This window comes from Dama dama, chromosome X (genome assembly GCF_033118175.1).
Source record: "Dama dama isolate Ldn47 chromosome X, ASM3311817v1, whole genome shotgun sequence".
In the NCBI taxonomy this organism is placed as follows: Eukaryota; Metazoa; Chordata; class Mammalia; order Artiodactyla; family Cervidae; genus Dama; species Dama dama.
In genome coordinates, this window is record NC_083714.1 from 138,599,845 (window position 1) to 138,621,637 (window position 21,793).

General features: G+C 44.1%; 1 protein-coding gene across 7 annotated transcripts in view; it reads left to right on the forward strand.

Moving 5' to 3' along the window:
- Positions 1–10,287, forward strand: part of ASB9 (ankyrin repeat and SOCS box containing 9) — a 35,181-nt gene extending 24,894 nt beyond the window's left edge. For 3 of the 7 annotated variants that reach the window (XM_061136584.1, XM_061136586.1, XM_061136585.1), the window contains 4 exons: positions 2,260–2,410; positions 3,126–3,260; positions 4,702–4,890; positions 9,642–10,287. In XM_061136584.1, the coding sequence (XP_060992567.1) occupies positions 2,260–2,410; positions 3,126–3,260; positions 4,702–4,890; positions 9,642–9,766 (600 nt within the window). In that variant the 3' untranslated portion in view covers positions 9,767–10,287. Of the gene's footprint in view, positions 1–2,259; positions 2,411–3,125; positions 3,261–4,701; positions 4,959–9,641 lie in introns of all 7 variants that reach the window. The other 4 variants (XM_061136587.1, XM_061136588.1, XM_061136589.1 and 1 more) reach the window with 2 other exon arrangements.
- Positions 10,288–21,793: the final 11,506 nt, after the last annotated feature.

The window sequence follows — 21,793 nt, forward strand, 5'->3', positions numbered from 1 at the left end:
ATAATGGGGAAAATATAGCAAAAAAGTTATATTTTGTGGAGTTGGGAGGATTGAGAGGGGTAAGGCATGTGGTTATTTGGAGAATGGGAATCAGGGTGACATAATGAGATTACAGAGAAGGAAGTTAGAAAATCATTGAATTTGAAAGTAGGGACCAGTATTTCTTCCATTAACTAAGTCCCCTCTTGCTCAAAAGTGATGGGAAAATCTGATCAGAAGATTCTATATAGATTGCTCATCTTTTCTCAACCAGTCTGTACTGAACATTTATTATGTGCCTAACTCTAAATAAAGATTTTCAGGAACTTCTAAACTAAATGAGGAGATAACCAGATAAACAGGTAAATGGCTGAATGTAACACTAAATGCTTCAGTAGATAAACCCTGAAATCTCAGTAGCCTCATAGAATAAAAGTTTATTTCTTGTTCAACTTAGACTCCTATGTGGGCATTGCCAGTTGGGTGGCTGTTCTCCAAGGGTGATTCAAGGACACAGGCTCCTTTCATCCTGTTGCTCCTCTGCCTTCAACAAGTGGCTCCCATGTGTGCTCTGTTCCAGATGGCTGGAAGAGGAAAAGACATGGAGGATTGTGAATGGAGACTTTTCAAAGGCCAGTCTTGGCAGTGACATATGTCACTTTTGCTCACATCCCATTGGCCAGAGTTCAGGCCATGTCTAACTGCCAGGAAGGTGGGAAAGTGTATGGCTGTGTGCCCAGGAGAGAGGGAATGAGTTTGGTGAATGCATAATATCTCAGCCACAGCAGGCAATTACAATACACTGTTTTTATCCATCCGTTTCTGCTGTGTAACAAACCACCTGACTTAATGACTTCAGACAGTAGCCATTTCATTATCTCACAGTTCCTTGTGTTGTCTGGACAGCTCTTCTGTCCTGGCCTGCTTTGGCTAGCCTCAGCTGGGCTCACGGAGGCATTTGGGGTTAGCCGAGAGGTGGGCTGTAGCAGACTGCTTCATGGTGACTGTGGCTGGGGCTGCTGGGAGGTCTGGGGAGAAGGAAAATCTCCCTGTGGTCTCTCATCCTTTAGCAGGCAGTCCAGGCCTGTTCACATTGTAGCAGGGATTCCGAGAGCAGCAAAAAGGGTGAGCTCTTTGCTTGCATCACGCTTGTTAACTGTCCCATTGACCAAAAAGTGATTCATGTGGGCAAGCCCAGATTCCAGGATTGAAAAAATAGTCTCTGTCTTGTGATGGGAGGAGTCGCAGAGCCACATTACAAAGGAATGTGCATCCTGGGCCCAGAGTCTGTGGCCATTTTTTGCTACCACATGCTACCAAAATATAATAAGTATTAATAGTAAGAGGATTGTTGGCAACATGTAAAAATGTTCCTAACCTGTTTATTTCTGATGGAGAGAGGGAGTGAAAAGATGCTTCCTGCAGGAAGTGACATCACAGTTGAAATCTATAGGACCTGTTGGAGTCACTCAGCTCATTGGTGGGTTGGGGAAAATGATGAGCTTCCTACCCACTGGGAACAAGAAACGCAAAAGCCTTGAAGTGAAAGTGGGGGCATTTTGTGTGATTTCAAATCATTCCTTATAGCAGCAGGGTAGAGCAGGGGACAGGGGTCAGAACAAAACAAGCTTGCTGTCCATGCCAAGAAAATGGACTTTGTCCTGAGGGCAGCCGAGAGCCATGATAAGTATATCCACAGGTTTATAAGTATATCCTCAGGCTAAGAAAACTTACCCCGAACTTGGAAACAGGGCCAGGACTAAGCAGAGGCAAAAGAGGAGCCTGAGGGTGCAAACGTGAGGGAGCTGCCCCCTCTCAGGTTGTGCTGCACTTTTGTGATCCTGGGAGTGAGTGTCTCCTTCAGGTTTGCACCTGGGGCATCTTAAAGTTAAAAATATATATATATTCACAATTTTAAGAGGTTGCTCTAACTGCTGTGCGGAAATTGGATTGGTGTGGGATGGGTCTAGGATAGAGTGTTTAAAATAAGGTGAGTAGTTTGTGACCTGTTCAATTTATCCTAACTAGTGTCCAAGTTCATGTTCCTGGAGGAGGGCATGGAGGAGACAAAATATTCAGAAACATTCTTGGGGCCCTACAGCCCATACTTCATTCAGTTTTTCACAACAGCTTTGTGGCATTTGTTCTTTTCTGTCTCCATCTTATAGCTGTGGAATTTAAGGCTCTGATTAGCGAAAAAACAGCTTGAAAATGGTGGCGCTTATGATAGAATCCAGGGTACTTCACTGCCTGCCTTCATCTTGGAGTTTTTCCTTGCAGGTGAATGGTGTCACTGTAGACTGGCACACTCCCTTGTTTAATGCTTGTGTCAGCGGCAGCCATGAGTGTGTGAATTTGCTTCTGCAATATGGAGCCAGTCCCTACCCTGCTAGTGACCTGGCATCCCCCATCCACGAAGCTGCTAAGAGAGGTAAGAGAATTGAGAACTGTTGAGAATTGAAGTTTTCCACCCACTCCTTCAAGGGACATCTTACAATTGAAGAGGGAAAAGGAGGTATACAAAGCACTCGTTCTCCATGTGGGATCCTGGGGTCCGCACAGAACTAAAATGGTGTAACAAGATAAATGCAAAGGAGCAGTGTTTCAGTATGACATTCTAGACCAAGGAAGAATGATTCTGCTTTCACCCAACCTAGTTGGCCACACAGGGCCCCACTCATGTTGGATTTGGCACCGTCTCCTAAGCCTCTCCAGTGCCCACCGTGGGCTGTTTCTCCCAGGGCCTGCTTTTGGTGAGGTTGTAAGTTTCCTTCCCTGCTCCATGGCCCACTGTCTGTGCTGTCTTCTTCAGACCCTCTTCCACACCTCTTCCAAACTCTCACTTTGATTTCTGAACTCAGATTACAAAGCCACAAACAACTAAAAAAGGTGGATGGTTGCTGGTTGCCTACCGTGGCTAATAAACTCAAGTGGAGTTCCACCCAGAGCTCCAGATGGTGTCTTATGGAACACCCCGTTAACTAGTGATGGTGTTGAAGATCATTTGCTATTCTAAGTAAAGAACATAGCTTTTGGTCCCTAGTTAAGTCATTGGAAATTTTCAACACACAGAGTATGGGCAAGGTGGTGTTTCCCTAGCTGTGAGAATTAGTGCTGTAACTGTCTTCTTCCACTTTGGACTGCAGGCCACGTGGAGTGCATTGAGTCTCTTGTGGCTCATGGGGCCGACATTGACCAAAACATCTGCCACCTGGGCACACCATTATATTTGGCTTGTGAAAACCTGCAGGTGGCCTGCGCCAGGAAACTTCTGGAGTCAGGTAAAACTAAAAGCACAACAGAACAAGGAGAGTAAATGAAAAGTACATTCAAGGTATTTGAAAGCTCTTGCTGTTGTAGCAGAGGAAAAAGTGTGGGCAGTGGGTTGGACAAGATCAGAGTTCATGTTGACTGTGTTCCCCTGGGGAATTATTTGATACTGTTTCAATTTGAGTTCTCTTACTTGTAATAAGAATCATGATGACGATGATGTCCCTGCTCCCAGGATGGTCCTCAGTGATTATTAGTTTCTCCTCCCTTTCCTCTGCCTCCCTCCCTCTGGCCATTGATATCACTAGTTCCTGCATAACTCCCACAGCTGCTGGGTTAGGACTGGGCCTTTGAATTTTAGGCCACCTTCAGCAGTTCTCTTTTGATTTGGAAATAAACTGGCCTCAGTTTTAGTCCATTGTAGATGTTGTATTTTTGAAAAGGCCCATGTCCCACCATTCTTTTTCACCTTCCTGCTATTGTCCAACCCCTTCAACACTTGGAATACCCCCTTTTCACGTTTTAAGTTATTGGAGTCTTGGTTATCTTTAAAAATCAGGTAATCTTTCCCTCTGCTGAAGGTTTATTGTTCTCATTGCCTTCTACTCAATTGGCAGCCATTACCACGAACCAGGAGAAGGTTGGTTTTCTTTCGCCTTCTCTCTCTTTCTTCTCTTGTTTTAGATGGCTTTTAAGCTTCTAGTCAGGAAAGGGTCAGGTTTGGCATCCCTCAAAAAGCTAAGAACAATACAAGAACAATTCAGTTAACATTTGTTGACTGGACATAGATTCCCATTTTTCTAGAGAGACAGCAGCTCAGGCAAAGCTGTATGTCCCCACAGATCCCAGTGGGAGCCAGTGTCTAGGCTGGGCTAAGGCTCTGTTGAGAGTGTAGGGATAGAATTGGGTGGGGATGGTCCTAGGAATCCACCTGACCCCCAAAGAGGATGACTTTGCCACCTGCCCTGTGATCTTAGGATTGGCCACCCCAGTCTAGGCAATGTCGTCATAATGGGTAGCTCTTCACAGACCAGTTCACATGGTCTCAAGTCTCCAGTTTAAACTTCATCACAGTTTCTGGGCGTGTGAGTGTGGCAAATTGCCATAGATGAGATTTTGCCATCTAGCCTCACTTCCGGTCTGTGCCGGCTAATATTTGGGCTCTAGTAATAATGAATGTGCAGCTTTCACACTGCCAGTGTTTTTCCTTAATCCATCACAGCTATGTATGATGCTCAAAGGTGAGGTTTTTCAACCTCATCTGCCATATGGCTCATGTCATACCTTTAGTCATATTGTCAAGTGGCCTTTTCCCCATATTGTTAAATGGAATCAAGTCATCTCCTGATGACTTGGAGAACTGCCATGCCCACTGTGGAGGCACAGCACTTTTAGAAGGGGGTGCTTGCACTCTGCTGCTTGACTGACTCTGTTGTTCTCCTGACTGTTTAGGAGTGAATGTGAACCAGGGCCGGGGGCTGGACTCCCCTCTTCATGCAGTGGCCAGGGCATCCAGTGGGGAGCTGGTCAGCCTGCTCCTGGACTTTGGAGCAGACACCCAGGCCAGGAATGCTGAAGGCAAACGACCCTTGGAACTGGTGCCTCCAGAGAGCCCCCTGAGGCAGCTCTTGCAGAGAGAAGGTGCTTCTCCTTTGCCTGAATCTAAGCCCTAATCTGTATAGACTCTCATGGGCTCTAGCAGGAGGCAGGTACTTAACCAAGTTCTGACTTTGCATTCTATTAAACAGATCATACTCTCCCTTCCCCAAATGTGGGGAGCTGAGATAATTTAGTATTAAAGGTACAGTATTGGCTGCATAATAAACAACCATCCTGCTGTTTGGCATGTTGGAGAGAGGCTGGTTTGGATGACCTAATATTCAGGGGTATGCCAGCTCTCAAAGAATTAAGATATTGTTTTAAATTGTTAAAAATTAAGACATGCTTAATTTTTTAAAATTTATTTTATTGAAATATATTTGGTTTACAGTGTTGTTTATTTCTGCTGTATAGCAAAGTGACTCAGTTATACATATATATTTGTTCCTTTTCATATGCTTTTCCATTGTGATTTATCACAGGACACTGAATGTAGTTCCCTGTGCTCTACAGTAGGACCTTGTTGTTTGTCCATCCTATGTATAATAGTTAGCGTCTGCTAACCCTAAACTCCCAGTCTAGCCCTCTCCCAAGCTCCTTCCCCTTGAAAACACAAGTCTGTTCTCTATGTCTGTGAGTCTGTTTCTGTTTTGTAGTTAAGCTCATTGTGTCTTATTTTAGATTCCATGTATAAGTGATGTCATATGATATTTGTAAGCCATGCTTTCGAGTGATGTGGCAGAAGCCTCTTTGAGGTTATACAAGCCCCAGTATGTCCTAATGCGAACTACTGGGCACTAGGCTTCTGGGATAGGGGGTAAGAATGCAACTCATTGAGCATTACACAGTACTGCTTTCATGATCCATGGCAATCTGAAGACATTTACTATTATAACTTAATCAACACTGAGCCCACATACCTTCATAAATAAAAACTGACACTTCTGACCCAAACAACTAAACACTGGGGTTGAGCAGTGTGCAAGGAGGTGGAGGCACTTCCCTGGGTTGGGGGTGGGCTGGGAGTAAGGAGCAGAGACCCTTCAGATTGCATTCTTTTTTTGTGTGTGGATACAAATTCTATTTTTTAGCTTTTACTTTATTTTTAAAATTAATTTTTACTGGGGTATAGCTGCTAAAAATGTTGTGTTAGAGTCTTAATTGTCCTGGGAGGTGGAGAGCAGCCAGCTGAGGACCTGTTTATCTGACCAGAGTATGGACTTCATTGAGTCTTAGAGGTTGTGGAAGTTTGAAGCAGGCTTCCCAACCAGGAGGATTCTGATATCATGTCATGTGGTTATTTTCTCCCCATATGCTGAGAATTAGGGTTCTGGGCAGAATTGTAAAGTGGTCCCTGAATCCTTCTTCCTCCTACACCCATGACCCCAGGGTACTTGGGGGTCATAGCCTGCCTTGGGCCCCCCGCAAACAAGGAACAAAACAATAGAAAACCCTTTATGTGAAGCAGTGGGGTAACCCCCGGGCAGTTGTGCCCATGTTTTGAACATTTCTTGGTTTTAAAAAATTACATCTAGACAGGGCAGATTTCTCCAGCAGGCACAGATGGCACAATACATGGGGCCCACTGTCTTTTTAGTGGTCCACAGAAATGTTTTAATTTCTTTTAAAATCAGAAGGAAAAAAATGAATATAACTCAACCTGGATTATTTTCATCCTTATACGGACACAGTTGTAAAATTACCAGCTGTAAAATATCTTTTTTTTCAATTGAGAAAGAGATCCACAAAGGCATAAGTGCCTCAGGCCCCCCTAAAGTCATTAAATCATATATGTAGACACACACACATTTGAAAGAAGTTCAAGAATATGACTACCCCCTCCCTCGCCAAAGCATCTAAAGCAGTGTTTATTCCTGACACACAACGACAACTAATAGGGACTCTCTCACCCCAGCACCACAGGAGCCACCTTGAATGCATTTTGGTCTTAAAGCATCATGAGTATTGGTGCAGGAAAAAAAAGAACTGGAACCCCAAAGTAATATGCCCATCAGTAAATATAGAATTAGTCGATTCCATTATGGAGTAAAGCAATGCCCCCTGAATATTTGCAGGTGCCAAGAAGTGGCTACAAAGCACTAGTGAGTTTTCAGCTCTATTTATATGGAATGAAGGCTCTAGTTATACAGCATCCCACTTGTGAATAGCAGATATTCCGTTTCCATTGGTAGTTATGCTGAGTTTCCTCCAATGGCCTGCTTTGCCTAAGTCTCTACCAGGCTTACTCTGATGTCTTGTTCTCTGTACTCATTCATCAGTACCTCCTGCACTGTCCCTGACATTGTATCTAGCACATGTGATTAGTCATGTCCTTCAACACGCTTTAGTGAGATGAGGTTAAGTTCAGTTTCCCCACACTATGCTTTTTGCAGTTTGTTAATAAGTGCTTTAAGTACACTGGGAAATCCTTCATTAATATATGCCTCGAGTACACTGAACATAATCTGGAAGGTGCCCTAAATTCCAACAGTGACCTTATGAATGTGTGGTGAGGGCCTCATTGAAAATATTTCCTTTCTTTCTTTCCTTGTATATGTGTCTAGTTCCACCTCTCCCTGTTTTCCATCACCTGAGAAGTATGCAACCCAGTTTATCCTGTAGCTTGCAGTGATGCTCTAGGAAATTGAAGTCTAATACAGCTTTTGTACCCTGCCCAACACACTGAATTGAATCTTGGAGACAGAGTTTTGGCTCAATCAGAAAAGAATAGTTCTATTGCTTTGCCAGGCAAAGGGGGTCACAGTGGGCTACTACCCTCAAAACTGTTCTCACCTAGAGGGAGTAGTGAGGAGTTTTACAGGAATGGTTCAAAGAGGGCGTGGTCAGCTTGTGGACATTCTTCTGATTGGTTGGTGGTGAGGTAAGTGGAAGTCGGCATCATCAGCCTTCTGGTTCCATCAGGTCTGGGGTCTAGTGCTTGTGGGCAGCACGCAGTTAATTTCTCCCACCTGGTGGGGGTTTCAGTCTCTGTAAAACAGCTCAAACATATTGTTCTGTGTATCCCTGGCAGTGGGGCGGGGGGGACCAGGACCCTGCCCTAGGCTGCACTATTGTTCCTCCCTTGTCTCAGGATCCCCTCCTTCCCTAACTAGCATCTGTTTGAACCTGCTCCTTGGAACTCAGGGAAGGTCTTAGAAGCTTAATGAAGCCTATTTCCTGTAATCAAGAAATGGGGACACAGATAGGCTTTTGTAAAAGCCCAGGAGCCCCACAGGGTCCTGCTTGGTATCACAATCACAGGCCACTGTACCCTTTGAATTACATTCTCAATCCTGGCCACACAATACAATGACCTGGGGTGCATGCCTGTACAAAACCCAGATGCTTAGCCCACCTGATGATGGCCGTTGAAGCAACATCTCAGGGGTGGGCCCAACATCCCCCCAGCTCCGCAGAGTCTGGCGTGAGGGCTACTGCTTTATGGAACTCCTGAGGGTGTGCATACATGCTCAGTTGCTCACTCGTGTCCGACTCTTTGCAACCCCGTGGACTGTAGCCCACCAGGCTCCTCTGTCCATGGGATTCTCCAGGCAAGAATACTGGAGTGGGTTGCCATGCCCTCCTCCAGGGGATCTTCCCAACCCAGGGATCAAACCCAGGTCTCCTGCATTGCAGGTGGATTCTTTACCATGTGAGCTACCAGGAAAGCCCTGAAAGTGAAAGTGTTAGTCGCTTAGTCATGTACAACTCTTTGCGACCCCATAGACTGTAGCCTGCTAGGCTCTTCTGTCCATGGAATTCTCCAGGCAAGAATACTGGAGTGGGTTGCCATCCCCTTCTCCAGGGGATCTTCCCTACCCAGGGATCGAACCCAGGTCTCCTGCATTGCAGACAGATTCTTTACCACCGTGCCACCAGGGAAGCCCCTCTTTAGGGTATACAGCTTTGCTTTTTAAAATGTTTTTAATAATCAAAAGAGAACTCCTGTTACAATTTAGTGCAGGAGTTGGGGCTGGGAAACAATTTCCCACCCTTTTACCCTATGATAGGGTTTCTCAAGCTCAGCACTATTTACATTTTGGGCCAGTTGGGGGCAGTCCTGTTCTGCACACTGGACATGTTTAGCAGCATCCCTGTTGTCCACCCTCTAGATGCTAATAGCCCACCCCCCAAGTTGTGACAAACAAAAGTGTCTCCAGACATTACCAAAGGTCCCTAGGGAGCAAAATACACCCCTCCCACCCCCTGCCCCATCGAGAACTGCTATCTTAGGATGTAAACTCTTGGCTGGATCTGTGCAAGGTTTGTGCTAGTTCATTTTCCACTATGAGCTGAAGCACTGGGGTGGTTCTAAATGCAGAATATAAAAACAAACATGACTTCAGATCACACTTAGGTTTCACAGATAGCTCCTTATATTTGAATGTCTTAAAATTGCTAAATTATAAAATTAGAGTATTTGCATCCAGAAATACGGACTTATTTTTTTAACTGTGAAGACAAGAAAACCATTAAACATGGATTTTCTTGTCATTGCCGGGGATTTCATAGCTTTGTAATTTCAAAATTAGCTTCCATAAGCCTCCGTTGGTGAGATCGAGCTTTACATTTCTTTGTTTTAAATCAAAACCTAACAGCCTGATTTCAGTTAGATACCAGAAAAGAGAGACCATGGCCTTAAAATATCTCTTATTAAACCCAGAACATGGTCTTAAGCAGTACCATATTATTTCTTGATAATAGTGTTAAATCTTTTATGCTTTCAACGAAGGAAAGGAAAAGTCTTGGATCAATGAAACCCATGTGTGACTTGTCTTATCATCTTTCTCCAGGGCCCTCTTCTTTGATGCAGTTATGCCGCCTTAGAATTCGGAAGTGCTTTGGGATCCAGCAGCATCATAAGATCACTGGACTCAGCCTCCCTGAGGAGCTGAAACGGTTTCTCCTCCACATGTAAATGTGTCAAGGGAATGGCGCCACAGACAACAGACAAACGTTATCGAGCGTTGAGACCACTGGGATTTTCAAGTAAAGTCAGGTTTATAGAGTTCAGCTAAGTTTTTTTTTTCAGTGAGATTTTTATTTGTAACTCTTTGTACTAGGTTCTTTTGTGCTGTTGGTTGGAGGGTATGAAAAATCTTCTCCCCTGCCTGGAAGGGGGTGGCTAAGATATCCATGGTGTTGCATACCTTACCTTGCCAGGCACTGAGCTGAGAACACTTTATGCTTCGTCTAATTTAGTCCCCAGAGCAACCCCACCAGGTAGGCACTGTTCCTCCCCTCTTCCCTAGGTGATACCCTAAGACTTGGGGAGGTCAATTTGTTTAGTTACCCACAGTGAGGCTAGGCAGCCAGATTCAAGCGTAGGTTTTCTGATGCTAACCTGGGGATTTGTGAGGGAGGCAGAATTTTCCAGTATCGCTATCCTGGCTCTGTCTCCACTTTGTGGGGAAAAAAGATTAAAGAAGTGTGACATTTCTGTGACTACGTCTGACTTTATTTACTTTAAAAAAAAAAAAAAAAAAAAACCTTCCTTGTTCTTATTATAAGACCACTACTGCCTTAGTGGGCAGTTCTTTTTCTCAACCAAAATGTTCTGTATATATCAGGTATATTCTAGAACTGTGCTGTTCATTGCAGTGACTACTAGCCCACTGGTTCTCAACCAGGGGTGATTTTGCCCCTTAGAGAGGGTATTTGGCAAAATTCAGGGGGTGGTTACTCCTAGCCAGTGACTAGAGGCTAGGACTGTTGCTAAACATCGTACAGTGTACCACACAGTCACCACAGCAAAGAATGATCAAGCCCCAAATGTCAGTAGTCCCAAGGTTGAGAAACCCTACACTCGCCATATGTGACTTTTGAAAAATGTAAATTAGTTAAAATTAGATACAGTTAAAAATCCAGTTCTTCAGCATCATTAGCCTCATTTTAGATGTTTAATAACCTCAAGTGGCTAGTGACTACCGTATTGGACAGCACAGACATGTATAGATCATCATAGAAAGTTCTATTGCTCCATTGTTGCAGAAATTCCTATTGGACAGCACTCTTTAGATGCTCGACAAATGGATTTTAACTGCTTCTCAGTTTCTGATTTATATGAGACCTGTGATATAATTTAGCAATGATGGCTGTAGTTTGTCTTCTCTCTGAGACATGAATTTGGGGCTCCATTGGATCAAGAGAAAATAAGAAAATATTGTACCCACTTAAGGCAAATCCTTACCTGTAAGATGACATATGGCCTAGATGATCTCTAAAGATATTTCCTATGTAATCTTCTGTGATTCTAAACTCAATTTGGTATATGAAAAAAACAAAACAACTCTAGACTATTATTCTAAAATGCTCAACTAGTTACCCAGAAGATGGCGCTGCTGCCACATGATGATTTAAGCAAAAAGGTTACTGGTCATAAACTACCCATTGTAAGATGGTTTACAACATAGGCTCTGGAAATTTCCATGCAGGAGTGAAAACTTTGTAGTGATAAATTCCATTGACACTGCGTTTTCTTCTTCTCTTCCAATATGCTCAAAAATTCAAATATGACTTTACATTCCCTCCCTGCTCCCTTTCCTTTTCTTTCCCTTTTTGGTCTGATCATGTTCACATTTTTAATTGCTCAGAATTTAGACAGAAAATGAGCACCAATACCGTATCACTTTCTAATTCATGTAACTTCATTAATTTATTCAGGACATACTTAGTCAGTGCCAGGTGCCATTCTTGGCACCAGGGTAGCAACAGTGGAGGAAACGGGCAAAGATACAGACTTTCCAGATCTTGCACTCTAGTCAGGGGAATCATTTGCTAAGAAGTAAAGAGCCATAGGCATTGGTCGATAGTTTTCTTTTTGAAAACACTAGTTTTTAAAAATATAGCCTGATTTCTCATATAAACTGTATTGGACAGACTCTCGCTTATGTTAATCTTCCCTCAGTCAAATCTTCTGAGCTTAACCCAGTACTGTACAAAATTACTAGAACAGCATTTTTCTTCTCAGATCTTCCAGCCAGTTAACCAATCTGCAAATCCATATAGTAGATGGTCATCTCCAGAAAGGGGGAAAATACCACTGCCACCTCCCTCATTGCGATTTGGGAAAATTACAAATTACTTCACTTAGCAGTGTTCAGAAAGAAGCTTCTATTTAAACAGGCAGTCTATTTTTATGAGCCTAGATGTGGTTATATTTGTAAGTGACATATACCTTTGAAAGCTGTATCATCACGATCTGGCTGGCACAGCCTCATAAATTCCATCATCAAAGCTGGTTCAGTGACATTTACTAGAACCCCACCTTCCTGAATGAGGGATATAAATTTTTAGCATCCTGATACCATCTTTTAAAAATGTTAATTACTTTGTTTTAAGAGTGAGGACTTCCCATTATTTCATGTAGCCCACTCTCATATTGTTGCTTTACTACATTCCCAGTAGTAACGCTAACCAGTTGGTACAGCACAGGTTATGATGAAAGAAGTAAAGCAAGAAGAGGCCAGTGAAGGACGATTGCTTTCTTTCTGTGTATATGTTGCGCTGACTGACAGAGTTTGATACTCCTTGTCCCATTCTGGAGTGGTTAGTCATTCAGCAGTCACTTCGGCTCCAAAACAAGGGACCAAGATGTGGTCTGCTGCCTGACCTGGGGCATAGGGATGGGCACTTACAATCTGATGAGAGCCCAGCTTTAGGGCTTGTGTAGATCAGCATCAAAATCGGCCAAACACCAGCTTGCGTTTTGACGGCTTGCTAGGGCTAGGCCCCACTCACCAGTGTTCTGTCTTACCTCCAACCTTCACAACTCTGTTATCCCCATTTTACAGATCAGGGTGCTGAGGGCGTAAGGAATTTGCAGAACATCACAGTTAGCAGGCAAAACCAGAGCTTTATACAGAAGCCAGAGCTCCTTTTTCTTTAATTTTGACCACAAGGTATATGGGATCTTAATTCCCTGATCAGGGATCGAACCCATGACCCCTGCATTGTCAGCATGAAGTCTTAACTGCTGGACTGCCAGAGAAGTCCAGTCAGAGCGCTTAATCATTATACTCTCTGCCTTCTGGGAAAGATTGAAGGCAGGAGGAGACGGGGGCGACAGAGGAAGAGATGGTTGGATGGCATCACTGCCTCAGTGGACATGAGTTTGAGCAAACTCCGGGAGATGGTGAAGGACAGAAAAACCCGGCGTGCTGCAGTCCACGGGGTTGCAAACAGCCAGATACAACTGAGCAACAGCTGCCTCATGGGTCCTAAAACCCCCATCTTAGTTTCCCAGCATGCCTTGCAAGTGGAGGTGGAGCCAAGTATGTAGGTACGTAGGTCAAAGGTCTTGGCGTAAGGTCGGGCGGCTGTTCGAGGTTTAGATGGAGCCTGAGAGAGATGTCTCCAGGCCAGGGGAGCCAGCTTGGGAGGCCCGAAGCCTGCTGCCTCTTAAAGCAGGTGGGTCAGCCTCTCTCTGTCAGTGAAACTGGTGAGTACAGAACCACGCTTTCCTGTGGACCCAAGCCCAGCGTGGCAAATGAAGGGTTTTTTTTGAACTGGAAGTATTTTGTACTGACTCTGTCAGTGATAGAGTCTTTATCTGTGCTGGGCAGGGTGGAGGGGAAGCTGTCTGGACTTTGAACAAAAATTCTCCGGCCGCTCATTTGCAAGTTCTGTATGTTTGCTTCTTTCTGGCTGTATTAGTGCTCTACTGCTGCAAGACAAATGATCACAAACAACTTAGTGTTAACCCAAGTTGGTGTGCCCAATACAGAGTGAGGCCAAAGAAACTGAAACGTCGGAGTTTGGAGCAGACGTTTATCACGAGGTCTTGCAAGAAGGTCTCAGGCCCTAAAAAGCCGAAGGGTTTCGGCAAAGCCCTTTGAAAAGGGAGTGGGGTCACAGGGTGTATGATCAGCTTGTGCAGAGTTCTCTGGCTGGTGGTGAGGTATCAGGGTGGTGTCATGGGGGTGAACTGTATCAATCCTTAGGCTCCAGGGGGCCTGGGACTGTGTGCTCATGGTCAACAAGTAGTGGACATCTTCCATTTGGTAGACGGTGGGGGGAAGGTTTTTTATATCTGCAATGCAGCTCAGGAAATGAGCATCAAATACTATTATCTAGGTGCTTCAGAAAGGAGCTAAAGCAGAGGATATGGGGGAAGGCCTGTCCCAGGAAGGCCCCGTAGGGTCCTGCTCCATTGCATTAGCGGCTTAAAGCAACATGAATTTGTTATTTCATAGTTTCTGTAGGTCAGAGGTCCAGGCATGGCATGACTGCATTCTCTGCTCAGGGGCTCACAGGGCTGAACTCAAGGCATTGACTGAGGCTCCAGTTCTCACCCAGGGCTCAGGGGGTCTCCCTTTGTGGGCAGAAGTCAATCCTTTGCACCGTGGGACTTGGGTCCCTGTTTTCATGTGTGCTAGCTGTCAGCTCAGGACTGCTCTCAGGACCTAGAGACCACCCACGCTTCCCTGCCCAGTCATCCCCTCCATAGGAAGTTCATGACATGGATGCTGGTTCTCCTCCAGGAAGGATGGAGTGCATCTCCCCGTGCTCCTAATTGTGACCAGCTGGAGCAAACTCTGCTTCTGAAGGGCCCACATGATTGGGGCAGGCCTACCCGAACAATCTCCTCATTTAGTACCTTCTTTACACCTGCAGAGCCCCTTCAAATGTGCACCTAGATTAGCATTTCATTGAATAACTAGCAGAAGGCATGTGTAATGCCAGGGGCCCAGAATCTTGGGGGCCATTTTAGAGTTCTGCCTACCATACCTACTAATGGCTAATCACCATCAATGTTGTATCAAGTTTACCTTAAGTCTGATGTATAATAATGGTGATTTTTGTTATGTTATCAAATTCATATATAGTGCTTACACTCTGTTGGGCATGGCTCTAAGAATTTCACAAACATCAACCCATATAATACTTATAATAGTCCTATGATATAAATGTGTTCTACATTTTCCAGTAAGGAGACAACCACAGAGAAGTCATGTAACTTCTCCCAGTTCATACAGGGCTGTCAGGAACCACATAATTTCTTTAATCACATCAAGTCTAGATTGGCAAGTTTGGCAATGAGGAAGGAATGGCCGGGTGGGGCCAAGAAGTGGGACTACTCAGCCTTGCCTTCATTCCCTTTGGAGTCTGCTCGGTAAGTGCCAGCTCATGCCCACCTGGGGATGAGGTGACAGAGGACTGCTCTCTCTTGAACTGGCCTTTGTGAAGCTTCTGTAAATCTAGGTATGTTGTGGACTAAAATCACATGTTGAAATCTTAATCCCCGATGGAATAGTATTAGGAGGTGGTGGCTTTGGGAGGTGATTAGGTCATAAATGTGGGGGCCTCGTGATGGGATCACCACCCTTATAAAGGGGACCCCAGAGTGCTCTTCATTTCCTCTACCATGGGAGGACACAGCGAGACGATGACCATCTGTGAGTCAGAAAGCTAGTCCCCACCTGACACCTCATCCAATGATGCCTTGATCTGAGACTCCCAGCCTTCAAAAGTGTGAGCAATCAATCCTTACTGTTTAAGTCACCTAGCCTTTGGTGTTTTTGTTATGGCAGCTTGAACAGGACCAAGACAAGGAAGGGCAGTTTCAACTAGGCAGATGTTTTACAGGAGACTTCACTGAAGTTTATGGAAACCCAAAGGGAAACCAAGTAATATGCTTATACAATGCAACTACGTTTGCTACTGGTCCCCCTTCTGGCCAGCTGCCTTCAGGCAGAGGACACTGGTCCTTTCCTCCCCTGACTTGCCTTCAGTACTTACCTGTGAGGTCTCCTCCACGTCCAGGAGTGGAAAGCCCAGAGAGGGCAAGGAGCCTCCAGGTCTGCCCCCTGCTCAAGTCCTGCCTTCCATAATCCAGTTTCCAGTCTAATTCCTTGGGGATGTTACTGGGAGTGACCAGCCCCTGCTCCCCAAAGCGTGCATTTACTCTGCAGTCACAGGAGGGCTCTTGTATCAGACAGCCCGGCAGCCCCCAAAAGTCAGAGGCAGTCACCATCAGAGGCAGGATAAGGGGTCTTCGGTTGGATGTAACCTGGAGGCTTGTATTCGTGAGTCAGGAACAGGTTTCCAGGCCTTCCTGTGTCTCTCCAGCACCACCCTTTAGAGTGTGGGGACAGGGGCCGGGTAAATGGACTTCAGGTTTGGCTTCCGCCATGGACTCATCTTTTTTTTCCATTTAAAAAATTTTTTTTTCATTTATTTTTATTAGTTGGAGGCTAATTACTTTACAATATTGTAGTGGTTTTTGCCATACATTGACATGAATCAGCCATGGATTTACATGTGTTCCCCATCCTGATCCCCCCTCCCACCTCCCTCCCCATCCCATCCCTCTGGGTCATCCCAGTGCACCAGCCCTGAGCACTTGTCTCATGCATCCAACCTGGGCTGGTGATCTGTTTCACCCTTGATAGTATACATGTTTCAATGCTATTCTCTCAGAATATCCCACCCTCGCCTTCTCCCACAGAGCATGGACTCATCTTGATGAGGAATATGGCAGGCATTCTTGGCACAGTCTCCTTGGCACAGAAAACGACCCTGCCCTCACACTGTACCTTCCAGGATGTGCTGGACGAGCACGTCCTCCTGTCTGATACACCCTCCAGGACCTTTCGACTCCTTCAAGTGTATAAATTCTCACCGATTTGCCAAGATTGATTTTCTACCCTTTACTTTGCAAAATCCATTGTGAGGCTGAAGCAAGTGAAATTGATTTCCACTCACTTTCCTCCCCACCCAAGGCCTCTTCGCTCACTCCAGGCGATAGGAGATTTTTTCAACTTTCGATGCCCTTTTGAAAAGCTTTTTCTTTTTTAAAGTACAGTGAAATCAGGTGGTTCTACAGGCCTCTGTGGGCATTTTAATGTGATGTTTTAAGTGTTTAAACTTCATTGGCTTAGAAGACACCTCTTTTGGAACAGACTTCTGTTAGAAGATGCCTCTGCTGGATACTTGAGTATTTACATTGTAAACATTGATGTTGGTTGTCCTGACTCACATGCTCAGGTAGTTTCTATTTTTCCAGTGAAACAGGAAGAGTGAGTATGGGGAGGTGACTCTGGAGGTCAGAGAGTAGAAAAGATGTGAAATGATTGTCTCTATGAGTGGAACAGTTAACTGTACCGGACGACTGTGCTAGCAGACAGAGTGGAGAGCCGGGTACACAAAGTACCCACCTGAGATCTGCCGCTAGGACTGTTTCTCCTCCAGCTACACTCAGCGCTCAGGTGCAGCTGTGGTGTGAGGGCAGAGCTGGGAAAGAAGAACAAGGGGGTTAAGGGGAGCCCACGGGTATGTGCTGCTGCCGCTAAGTCACTTCAGTCGTGTCCGACTCTGTGCGACCCCATGGACGTCAGCCCATCAGGCTCCCCCGCCCCTGGGATTCTCTAGGCAAGAACACTGGAGTGAGTTGCCATTGCCTTCTCTGACACAGGGGTATGGTTGCTGTCTAAACTGGGCAAGGAGAGAGAGGACAGGCTGGTGGGCAGTAAAGATGTAGTCGAACCAGTGGGTCAGAAGTCCTAGTGACCTCAGTGAGCCCAAGCGCTATTGGCGCCCAGAGCATGTGGGTTAGAGCAAGAAGGGTTGACAGTGAGAGGCTCAAAATCCAGATTTTGGAGATAGTTTGGTTATTGGAGATGACAGACTCTAAGAAAAAGTGAGTGCATTAAGTGGGTGGGTTAAGGAAAAGATGATTGGAAGTGAAGGCAGCAAGGGACAGAGAAGTAAAGATGCAAAGTGATTTACCTTCTCCATGAGCAGAAAAATTGCCAAGAACAATGACAACCATAAAAGATTAAGAGGAAGACAGCTAGGTCTAAAAACCAGACATTTGTTGAGGACTATAACAGAGCAGTGGTGAGTTGTATCCTCTGATGATATTCATTTAAAAGGAGAGGTTTGAGGGAGGAGGAAGAGCAGTGATCTAGAACAGAGATTGGCAAAGAATGATTAGCAGACCCCAACCCATCTTGCTTCCTGTTTTCGTAAGTTAAAGTTTTACTGGAACACAGGGACACCCATTCATTTACATATTCTCTAGGTTTGCTTTGGCATTATGTTAAAATTGGTAGCTGTGATGAAGACCGTGTGGCCTACGAAGCTTAAATTATTCACTATCTGGTCCTTTACAGAAAACAGTTTGCTGACCCCTGAACCAGAATTACCAGTAAAGAATATTAACCTCACACTGAAAAGTAAGCACAATTAATATCACAATAACTTATTTTGCCATATACATGTCAAATTTTTCTGTTCCTTTCAGACTGGATCAGATCTTGGTCACCAGATCAAACATTTTGACTCAATAGGTTTTTTTTTTTTCCCCCACAGTGAATCATCCCATCGAATGGTTGAAATGGTAGAATGACCACTTTAACTTGTACATGGATATATTTTTCCATGTAAGCCAAAGCCAGTGTACATGACTGTAATGTATGAAATGTATGAGGTAAATTTCAGCAGGTGCCATTTATTCAAACGTAAACTGCATGCTATATAGCAGTACCTTATGGCTTATTAGGGAACTGAGTAGAGATGATGTGGATCTGTCTTCCCACAACCAATATCCTGTTCTAAGAACAATTTCCTTGTTCCTTGCTGCTAGTTTTATGAATGGGAAACCATTCTAAATGGTTTTGCCCAGTGTAATAAGACAGGAATGCATAGCATTCTTAAAGTAGTCAATTTGAATTTTGTTAGTGGTCACTCATTCCTTCTCTGGAAAATTTGAATCAACAAACACAAAGACTCTGAGAAGGATCAACTGACTCAAGTATTGATGATTGATGGGGCACCAGAGTAAGTATTCATGTGTGCCTATTATTGTTGTTCAGTCACTAAGTCGTTCGTGTCTGACTCTTTGCATCCCCATGGACTGCAGCAAGCCAGGCTTCCTTTCCCTTCACTATCTCCCAGAGTTTGCTCAAACTCATGTCTGTTGAGTCAGTGATGCCATCCAACCATCTCATCCTCTGTCTCCCCCGGCCCTCAATCTTTCCCAGCATCAGGGTCTTTTCCAGTGAGTCGTCTTTTCGCATCAGGTGGCCAAAGGATTGGAGCTTCAGTATCAGTCCTTCCAATGAATATTCAGGGTTGATCTCCTTTAGGATTGACTGGTTTGATCTCCTTGCAGTCCAAGGGACTCTCAAGAGTCTTCTCCAGGACCACAGTTCAAAAGCATCAATTCTTTGGCACTCAGCCTTCTTTATGGTCCAACTCTCACATCCATACATGACTAGTGGAAAAGCCATAGCTTTGACTATACAATATGTCACTGCTTCCATATTTCCCCCTCTGTTTGCCATGAAGTGATGGGACTGGATGCCATGATCTTCATTTTTTGAATGTTGAGTTTTAAGCCAGCTTTTTCACTCTTCTCTTTCACCCTCATCAGAAGCCTCTTTAGTTCCTTGTGCTTCATTCAGCCCGGCATTTTGTGTGATGTACTCTGCATATAAGTTAAATAAGCAGGGTGACAATATGCAGCCTTGACGTACTCCTTTCCCAATTTGGAAACAGTCTATTGTTCCATGTCTGGTTCTAATTGTTGTTTCTTGACCAGCATACAGGTTTCTCAGGAGGCAGGTAAGGTGGGCTGGTATTCCCATTTCTTGAAGAATTTTGCACAGTTTATTGTGATCCACACAGTCAGAGGCTTTAGCATAGCCAATGAAGCAGAAATAGATGTTTTTCTGGAATTCTCTTGCTTTTTCTATGATCTCATGGATATTGGCAATTTGATCTCTGGTTCCTCGGCCTTTTCTAAATCCAGCTTGTATATCTGGAAGGTTTTGATTCACGAACTGTTGAAGCCTAGCTTGAACGATTTTGAGCATTACCTTGCTAGCATGTGAGATGAGTGCAACTGCATGGTAGTTTGAACATTTCTTGGCATTGCCCTTCTTTGGGACTGGAATGAAAACTGACCTTTTCCAGTCCTGTGGCCACTGCTGAGTTCTCCAGATTTGCTGACATATTTAGTGCAGTACTTTCACAGCATCATCTTTTAGGATTTTAAATAGCTCAGTTGGAATTCCATCACCTAGCTTTGTTCATAGTAATGCTTCCTAAGACCCCCTTGACTTCACATTCCAGAATGTCTGGCTCTAGGTGAGTGACCACACTATTATGGTTATCTGGGTCATTAAGATCTTTCTTGTATAGTTCAGTTCTTCTGTGTATCCTTACCACCTCTTCTTAGTCTCTTCTGCTTCTGTTAGGTCCTTGCCATTTCTGTCCTTTATTGTGCCCATCCTTGAATGAAGTGTTTCCTTGGTATCTCCAATTTTCTTGAAGAGATCTCTAGTCTTTCCCGTTCTGTTGTTTTCCTCTATTTCTTTGTATTGTTCACTTAAGAAGGCCTTCTTGTCTCTCCTTGCTATTCTTTGGAATTCTGCATTCAGTTGGGTATATCTTTCCCTTTCTCCTTTGCCTTTCACTTCTCTTCTTTTCTCAGCTATTTGTAAGGCTTTGCCTTCTTGCATGTCTCTTTCTTGGGGGTGGTTTTGGTCATCACTTCCTGCACATCGTTCCAATCCCCTGTGGTGAAAAGGACATCTTTTTTGATGTTGTTTCTAGAAGGTGGTGTAGGTCATCATAGAACTGTTCAACTTTGGCTTCTTTGGCATCAGTGGTTGGGGCATAGACTTGGATTACTGTGATATTGAATAGTTTGTCTTGGAAATGAACCGAGATCATTCTGTTGTTTTTGAGATTGCACCCAAGCACTGCATGTTGGACTGTTTTGTTGACTATCAGGGCTACTCCATTTCTTCTAAGGGATTCTTGCCCATAATAGTAGATGTAATGGTCATCTGAATTAAATCTGTCCATTCACGTCCATTTTAGTTCACTGATTCCTAAGGTGTCGATGTTCACCCTTGCTATCTCCTGCTTGATATTGGATATTTGGCTGCTCTCAATGTAGAGCAGCCTTGGAGGAAACACTCTACCTGACTAGTGGAGGCAACATAATGACATTTTTGTTTTGTCTACCTGAACATGGCCAGTAGCTGTTTTCTAAAAAAAAAGTTACTGAAGTATAGTTGATTTGCAATGTTGTCTTAAATTTCTGCTGTACAGCAAAGTAATTCAGTTATACAGATTTTCTTTTTCATTATGGTTTATTACAGGGTGTTTAATACAGTGCTAAAGAGTAGGACGTCATTGTTTATCCAGTCCATGTGTAGTAATTTGGTCAGCTAGTCCTAGGCTCTCTGTCCTTCTCTCTCCCACCTCTTTCCCCTTTGGTAACTATTAGTTTGTTTTCTATGTCTGTGAGTCTCTTTTGTAAATAAGTTGATTTGTATCAATACTGTTTTAGGTCCCCTGTATAAGTGATATCACTTGATATTTGTCTTTTTCTGTCTGGTTTACTTCACTTAGTATGATAATATCAGATCCATGGTGTTATTTTATTATTTTATGGCTGAGTAATATTCCATTGTATATTTGTGCCACATCTCCTTTATCCATTCCTGTGTTGATGGACATTTAGGTTGCTTCCATGTCTTGGCTATTGTGAAGAGTGCTGCTGTGAACATTGGGGTGCATGTGTCTTTTTGAGTTACAGTTTTGGACAGTAGCTTTTGATAGTGCTATGTTGGTAAACATTTACCATCCAGAAAAAAAAAAAAAACATCTGGTTTGTAGTGTGTATCAGTTTCTGTGGTGTAAAGATGCCTATAGTGGCCAATTTCAGGCCTCCAACTGAATGTCACTGAGTGCAGAGTGGGAAACAAAATGAGTTCAGTCAGTTCTTAGGAGACACCACTGTCTTCTAGGAATGGTTAGACCACACACAGCAAGACTGGCTCCTGTCAACCGCTTCAGAAGAATATCTGATGGGAAGGAGAGTTAAGGGAAATGTTTTGATGATGTCACTTTTAACTGTGGCTCATCTTAATGGCTTAAACATGAGCTGTCTCACTTGATGTAGATTCCTTTGATCACTCTAGGTAAA